Source organism: Corvus moneduloides, chromosome 16 (genome assembly GCF_009650955.1).
Source record: "Corvus moneduloides isolate bCorMon1 chromosome 16, bCorMon1.pri, whole genome shotgun sequence".
Lineage (NCBI taxonomy): Eukaryota > Metazoa > Chordata > Aves > Passeriformes > Corvidae > Corvus > Corvus moneduloides.
The window spans coordinates 8527247-8535544 of NC_045491.1; the positions used below are offsets into that span (position 1 = coordinate 8527247).

General features: G+C 50.8%; 1 protein-coding gene across 1 annotated transcript; it reads right to left on the bottom strand.

The window, feature by feature from the left end:
• Positions 1–272: 272 nt before the first annotated feature.
• C1QTNF8 (C1q and TNF related 8) lies at positions 273–7608 on the bottom strand. Its single transcript, XM_032126347.1, has 3 exons — positions 7354–7608; positions 3232–3460; positions 273–2276 (listed from the first exon to the last, which is right to left on the bottom strand). Exons 2-3 carry the CDS (start codon positions 3446–3448, stop codon positions 1729–1731), a joined length of 765 nt encoding a protein of 254 aa, XP_031982238.1. The 5' UTR covers positions 3449–3460; positions 7354–7608; the 3' UTR covers positions 273–1728.
• Positions 7609–8298: the final 690 nt, after the last annotated feature.

An 8298-nucleotide genomic window follows, 5' to 3' on the forward strand; every position in this document is an offset into this window, starting at 1 on the left:
ACACGCTCGGGGTTTCAAGGCTTGGGATCCATTTTCATTGGGAATTTTCTACTTCAAAGTCCCTATTTTCAGGGGAATTGGGAGATCTTGAAGATTTGGGATTGATTTAGAGGAGAAGAGTTGGTGTCAGCTTCCTTTTGGGAATCCTTTGGATTAAAGGAACTCAAATTGTCTCCAGAGACTTTTCCAGGTTCAGTGTGGTGCTCCTAGCCAGGGAATGTGGAAAAGCTTATGGAAAAACTTATGGAAAAGAGAGAAACAACTCCAGGAACTCGAAGCAAAATCTTTATTTCAGCTACTTTTCCCAAAGCTGGGGGAGGTGAGGTCCAAGGCAGCATTTTCCTGGAAGAATTTCCCTGGATCCTTTGTACAAATGGCTTAGGAAGCAAACGAGAGACTGGGAGAAAGGGAAAGAAGGAATGGGATAAAATGATAGGGTTTTGCTGCATGCACCACTATCCCATCCATAATTTTTTAGGAAAAAACCCCAAATCCATAAAAATCACTGCTTGAAGAAAAGCTCCTTTTCCTTTCCAGTTTGTCCTTCATTTTCCAGAAATGATGACACTCCAAGATGGAAATTTCCGGGAAATAAAAAACCCCAAATCCCTAAAAATTAAAAAAAATATCTTTTTTCTTTCCAGTTTTTCCACCATTTTCCCAAAATGATGGAGCTCCAAAATGGTAATTTCCAGACGGGAACACAGCCTGAAATCCTGGCTTGGCAAACTCCAAATTCCCACCATTTCGTTAAATTGGGAAGCACATTCCCAGCCAGCTTGGATGTTCTTATGGGAAGTTTTTCTCTGGTTGTACTGAGCCCTGTTTCCCTGGAAAAGCTTTCCCAAATCCATGTGCTGTTGTTCCTCTAATTCCACCATTCTGCTGGAATAATGGGATATGCCACAGAATGGAACAGAACCGGAATCTGGGATTCGTTCCTGTGCCAAATCTTGATTTTCACACCAAATCTCCTGCCTGAGAGGAGCCACCCTGGTGCTGCCGGGGGCTGGGGCTCCAATTAGCCAAGATTTTTGCTTAATTAGCACCTGGATAACCGCTCTGCTCCTTAGGGATAATTATATTATCCTCATAAAAATCTAATTATTACAATTCCTTGTCTAAAGCACAGCAAAGAAGTGGAATTTCGGCTTCCAGCTGGGCCAACTCTTCTGGGGTGTTCCTGAGGGGCCACAGAGAGTGTTGGAAAACTTCTGGAATTCTTGAGCAGCTTGGAACAGTCGCCTCCATCCACACACGCATGGAAAACAACACTTCCAGGGATGCAGCCATCCCAAAAGGAATGGGAGACACAGAGAAAGAAGGGAAATTTCTGCTGTCAATTGGACCAATTGTCCAGGAATGTTCCTGGGAGTCTGTACAGGGAGCTGGGAAGCTTCTGGAATTCTTGTGCAGTGGGAACAGTCCCCTCCATCCACACAGGGGTGGAAAACAACACTTCCAAGGGCTACAAATATTCCAAAGGGGACAGGAGACGCAGAGCAAAGTGAAGTTTTTGCTGCCAACTTGGCAACTCTTCAGGGATGTTCCTGAGGGTCTTTACAGGGAGCTGGGAACCTTCTGGAATTCTTGTGCAGCTTGGATCCACACAGATGTGGAAAAACAACTCTTCCAGGGCTACACCCATTCCAAAAGGAATTAGAGATGCACTTCTAGAGGGAAGACGCTGCTGGACGGCCCAAAGCTTGCCCTGGAGTTGAGGAGCTCCTACTCCAGGGCGGGTTTGATCAGATGCCCGTTGAAGATGACGTAAACATCGGACTCCTCGCTGTAAATGGCGTTTTCCCGCTCCCTCTTGAACATCCTGATCCAAACCTCCTCCCCTTCCTGCAGATCCAGCATCAGGCTCTGGCTCTGCATGATGCTCCTGTCGCTGGGCTGGGCGTACAGGATGGCCACGGCCTGCTCGTTCCTCATCAGGTGCACGTAGGTCTCCTTGAAATTCCAGGTGTGCACGTTGAGGCTGAAGTAGTAAATCCCTGGAATGTAGCAGAAGAACTTCCCGGAGAACATGTTGAAGTGTTGGTAGAGGTTGACGAATTCCATGTCGAAGGTGACGTGCTGGAAGTAGTCGGAGCTGTGCAGTGGCTTCCGGCGGCCCACGGAGAAGGCGGCGAAGAGCTGCTTGCAGGAGTGGCCTTGGGGGCCGGGCTGGCCCTTCTGCCCCTTCCGGCCACTCAATCCACGTAATCCTCGCTCTCCCGCCTTCCCAGCTGCTCCAGGGAATCCCTTCTCTCCCATCTCGCCCTTCTCACCTGGGAAGGTGAAGGAAAAGTGTGTCAAACACGAGCACGGGAAGCACAGATTCCAGGAATATCCTGGAGACAGCCAGCGGAGGAGCTGCTGGAGCGTTGTTTCCCCAAGCTGGGAATACTGGTCAGACATCAGCACCTTCCCAGTAGGATTAACCTGGGAATACTGGTCAGACATCAGCACCTTCCCCATTCCCAGAAGGATTAACCTGGGAATACTGGTCAGACATCAGCACCTTCCCAGTTCCCACAAGGATTAACTTTGGGGTACATTTGGGCACCACCACATTTTGGGCACCCCTCGGCCTTTGTTTGGGTACATTTTGGGCACAACCATGTTTTGGGCACATTTGGGTATGACAACATTTTGGGCACCCCTTGACCTTGTTTTGGGCACCCCTTGATCTTGTTTGGGCACCCCTTGATCTTGTTTGGGCACTTTGGGGAATTTTGGGACCCACCATATTTTGCGGACCTGTTAATTTTGTTTTGGGCACATTTGGGTACAACCACATTTGGGTCACCCCTCGACCTTGTTTTGGCAGTTTTGGGCACATCTGGGCACCCCTTGACCTTGTTTTGGGAACATTTGGGCACGACAACATTTTGGGCACCCCTTGACCTTGTTTTGGGAACATTTGGGCACAAAAACACTCTGGGGACCCCTTAACCTCATTTTGGGCAAATTTGGGCACGGCAGCTTTTTGGGCACCCCTTGGCCTTGTTTTGGGCACTTCGGGGCACATTTGGGCACAGCCATATTTTGGGCACCCCTTGACCTTGTTTTGGCACTTTTGGGCACATTTTGGGCACCCCTTGGCCTTGTTTTGGGCACTTTTGGGCACGGCAACTTTTTGGGCACCCCTTGATGTTGTTTTGGGCACATTTTGGGCATCCCTTGCCCTTGTCCTGGGCTGAATTTTGCTGCAGGAAAGGACCGAGGAAGAGCCGCACCCACCTTTGAGGATGGTGATGTCTATGGTGGGCTGGATTTTGGGCACGGAATATTCGGGATCCCCGCTCATCCTGGTGGATCTTTGGGAGATGATGGACACGGGCTGCTCCGAAGGCCCGCAGCACCTCACGCATGACAGGCGCCGCCTGGGCAGCGCCTTCTCCGGCTGGGATGCGGCATTCCCGGCGGAAAGCAGGAGCAGCAGGATCACAACCCTCATCCTCGGGAGCAGCTGGAGCGGGAAAGGGAACACAAACCATTAATGGGATGATCCCAATCAGGGCCACCTGGCGAGTGCTTTCCTTGGGGTTAATTATTAACGGATCCTGGAGTGACACCGGGAGACTCCGGGTGGGACTGATGCCCCTTGGAGCGCCGGGAAAGGCAATCCCTGGCTGGAATTAGCAGCGACAGCTGCCAAGAGACATCAGGTCAACAAAAGAATGGGAAAAAAAAATCCGAAGCCAAACAAAACCTGCTGGGAGCAGAAGCTCCGCTGGACAAGTCGGCTGCTCTTGGAACACCCCCTACGGAAAATTTCAGGGGAAAAGACAAAAGTGTTACTCTGTTGGTTTGTTGGTGCCCCAGCATCCCAAAAAATTCAAAATTCAAGGTAAAATATGGAATTTTATTCAAATGTCGAGCTGGAAACTGATTTTTTTGGGGAGGAAAAGCCTGGAAGAAAACCGAAACAAAAAGAAATCCAAAGTGTTTCTCTCCCAAAATGTTCTCCTACAGCTGCTTGCTGGTGACTTCTTTCCATGGTTTCTCCATTCCCATCTTCTCCTCTGATCGGAATTCCTGTGTGTATTTTCCAGTCTGATTTTCCAATATGTGGAATGGAAATCCAAAGAGTTGCACCAAACTAGGACAAAGTGGGATTTGCTCGGCACAAAACCTGGGTTTGTGCATCCTTTGTTTTATTTTCATCTGCTCCTGGTGAGCTCCAAAGGTTCTGGATATGCAAAGGTTCTGGATACTGGGAGAAATCCAGAGAGAAAATGCCTCAGGTGGGGAAAATGGAGGAATTTTCTCTGATTCCTCACTGACCTGTTCCTAGGGAAAGACTGGAGCTGATTTTGGGAGAAACCCAGGAAGAAAATTCCTCTTGTTTTCACCTGTTCCTAAGGAGGGATTGGAGCAGATTCTGGGAGAAATCCAGGGAAAAAAATGCCTCTGATGGGGAAAATAGAGGAATTTTTGCTGGCTCCTCATTGACTTGTTCCTAGGGAAAACTGGAACTGATACTGGGAGAAATCCAGGGAGAAAATGCCTTAGATGGGGAAAATAGAGGAATTTTCTCTGGCTCCTCACTGACCCGTTCCTAGGGAAGGACGGCAGCTGGAGATTGGACACTCATTCCCATTCCATGTGTAATTAGTGTCATTCCACTGATTGCACTGGTGCCTCATCCAGGACAGATTTCTTGGATCGATGCCCTTGTGGATCTTCTCCAAAGTCCAATTAGTGAGATGGACTCAGACTGACCCCAGGATGGGAATGGCTCCTCTTCCGGCAGCTGGAATTCCTGGAATAGGTTGAGAAGGGGGTGCTGGATGGCCTGGATTTCAGAAGCCATTCCATGGACACCCCGAGGCAGGGAAGGAGGGAGAACATCCAGCCTTGGAGCTGCGTCCCTGGGAACAAAATGAGCCAGAGGGGAAAATAAGGAGGAAAAACCCGTCAGCAGCTGGATTGGAGCAGCATTCCCGGGAAATGTTTTCTTCCCATTCTTCCCTGCTCCAGAAGTGTCAGTCACACCTTTCCAGCTTCCTGGAAATCCAAGAAATCCTTATTAGCAGGAAAACAATGACTTCCCCTCCGAGAGCAAGGAATGTTCTTTCCTGAAGTCCATCAGAACTGGAAATACCTTTGGATTTCTAATTGTGCCTCATTCCAGCAGCAGCTGGAGGAGGGATCAATCCCCCTTTTCCATCAGGGTTCAGGGCTTGAATTCCATGTCATTAAACCCTTTCTCATTTCCATTAATTTTTTAAGCCATCTTTGTGCTTCCAACTGGGAATGGAAATACAGGAAGGTTAAATGGGGAAAAAGTCCTAAAAACCAGCCCAGGATGGACCTGATGGTCCTGGAGGGCTTTTCCAACCTCCAGAATTCTGGGATTCCCTGAACCATGCTCGGAATTCCTGCTGATATTTTCCTTCCTGTTATTCCTAGGGCTTCGCTTGGAAAAGGAATCCATGAGTATCCCCGCTTAAAATTCATGGAAAACACCAGGCACTGCCCCTTTAAATTCGGGACAAAACTGGATTAAAACCCCACATTAAACCCCAAACCTTTCCGGTGCCGCAGAGATGGAAAACTCACGGATGTGCCGGCCCCGAGCCTCGGCACCATTCCAGACATGGAAAATATTCCAGTTCTGCCTTTCTGACCTTTTGTCTTCCCTCCAGCCTCAAGCTCCTCACGGCTCCGGAGCTCCTTGGATCGGGAGCGGCGGGAAACGAGGCATCCGCAGGGCTGGGTTTGTCCGGACACCGCGCTTCCTCTTGGAAAGGATTTTTCCGGGATTTGTTTGATTTGCTTCCCCAGGAGGATCTAAAATTTCGTAGTGGGCAGCTCCTTGTGGAAAAGCCCAAAACACCAGAGGAGTTTTCCAAGGAAAATGCTGCCGGATTCCAGTGCCGAGCTCCGGCAGCTCTTGTCCGACAAAACATCCCGGAGATCCTTCAGGAGCCGGCTCCAGGAGTTTGTCTGCAGCTGAAGGGATTGGAGAACTCCCAGGCAGGAATATTTGCATCCCCAAAAGGAAGTGCTATAGGAATTCCCAGTGCCGGTCGTGGTTTGAGGATGAGCGATGTCCATGTCCGGGGTGTTTATACAACCCCGGGGTGCTGGAGAAGAGGGGCTGGGAGTGCTGCTGGAGCTGTGAGAGAGGCAGGAATGGAGGAAAAACCGGGATCCAGCCATGGAGAGATCCAGGAATGGAGCAGCATCTGGATTTGCAGTGCCTGGGTGAATATTTTTCTGGGAATTTGCAGCTTCTTTCCCAATTATCCGGTTTATTTTTTGTTTTCTGGTGCTTTTTTAGCCCGGGCCTGTTTCCAATGGGGGTGATTCCCTGAATTCTTCTGTCCTGGGAGGAGCCATCCCTGAGCAGCAGCCTCTGGGGCACTCACCTGCTCTCTCCAGCTGGGAATTCATCAGGAATGGGAAGAGACGAGGTTCCCAAGGAAATATCCCTGCACAGCTGAGGGATTGGATGGATTGACACAACTCCATGGAGGTGCTGTGGGAGGAGAGGCTGCATGGAAACACTCCCGTGCACCTGGATTCCTGCATATTCCCGAGCTTCCACCCTGCCCTGGGACAGGGAGCAGGAGGACGTTCGTGATTCCCAAGGGAACATCTCTTCCCTGTCTCCTTCCCCGTGTCCCTGCCCGCACCTCTGACTCCTGCAGTATCCTGGAATTGTCCCTGCTCCAGGCTGGGCGGCTCCCTGGCAGAATTCCCGGCTCCCGAGCCAGCCCAGGCTGTGATTCAGCAGGAATTACAGTAAAAGTCATTCCCAGGGCAGCTCCTCCCGCAGGACAAATCCCCCTGATGGAAGCGGCCGGCACCGATCCCTCCTTCACCCTTCCCGATGGAAAGGCAGCTTTCCCGGGATTTGTCAGCGCTGGGAGAAGTGAAGGAGTGGGGCTTGTCCCTGCAGAAGGTCCCGGCTGGGCTTTTCCCACCGGGATGCGGTGCCTGGATCCCGCCCGGCCACGCTTCCATCCCAATCCCATCCCAAAGCCCGCTCCGGAGCGAGCAGCACATTCCCAAGGGCTGGAGAAGCACAATTCCCTGAAAGTTTCCACTTTCCTGCGGAGACTGCAGGAAATGGCTCTTTCTTGCCCCGTCTCCCGCAGCCACATCGGATCCATCCCCATCCCGCTGGGAGCAGCATCCCGCGGGGAAAAAGCTCCGGCCTGGAGTGTCCAGGGTGGATAACGGGATAGGGAATTTGAACCGGAACAAATGAAAGCCAGCTCAGCACTGAGCTGGCACTTCCAGAGCCCCTCATTCCTGCCTTTCCCAAGGAATCTGCTCAGCAGGGTGGGAATGCTGCGTTCCTGCAGCAAAAGGGGATTCAATCCCTTTATCCCGATCCCTGTAACTCACCTCGTCCCGCAGAATCCCTGGATCTTCCTTCCCTTGCTATTCCTCAGCTGCTGCTTCAGTTCTCCGGGCAGGCTGCAGCTTCCGTGCTGGGATCCAAGAGAAACACAGAAAGTCAGGCTGGATCCTTAGGAAACCTTGGCAAAAGGAATTTTTTCCCTCGTTTCTTTGCTTGCACCAACTTGTGCTGGGCTCTGGCGCCTTTGTCCCGCTCCGATTTCCTCGGGATTCACTGCCAGTCTGGAATTCTGCAGGGCCTCTCCCAGGGATGGAAATAAAACCCAAAAAAGTTTGGGATAAAAAAAAAAAGAAAGGATGACAAAAACTCCACCACAGAACCCAAAACCACATCCAGGGCTCCCGCCAAGAGGAAAAGTGCTGGGATCACATGGAAAGAATTTCTCTTTGGGAGCTTTCAGCATCTTTTTAAGCGGGAGAAAGGGAAAAAAGGAAATAAACGAAGCCACAATAAAATCTCTGGGATTTGTGCATGAGCTGGAAAAGCGCGAATGGCTTTAGGCTGAAAGAGGGGAGATCTAGATGGGATTTTGGGAAGGAATTCCTTCCTGGGAGGGTGGGGAGGGGCTGGGATGGAATTCCCAGAGCAGCTGTGGCTGCGCCATCCCTGGGAGTGTCCCAGGCCGGGCTGGATGGGGTTTGGAGCACCCTGGGACAGTGGGAAGTGTCCCTGCCCATGGAACTGGACGAGCTGTAAGGTCCCTCCCCACCCAACCCATTCCAGGATTCCATGATTTTCGTGCCCGCACTTCCTCACCCTCAGTCACTTCCTTGGAAAAAGCACTTTGGGGATTTATTTAAGGTCACTTTGGGCTCTGAATTTATTTTTCCCATTCCTTTTCCGTCTCCTGTTTCCGACTGCTTCCCATTAATTGCAGAAGGCAGTGGAAGATCCGGGTATCCCATGGCAGCTCCAGCACCATTCCTTCC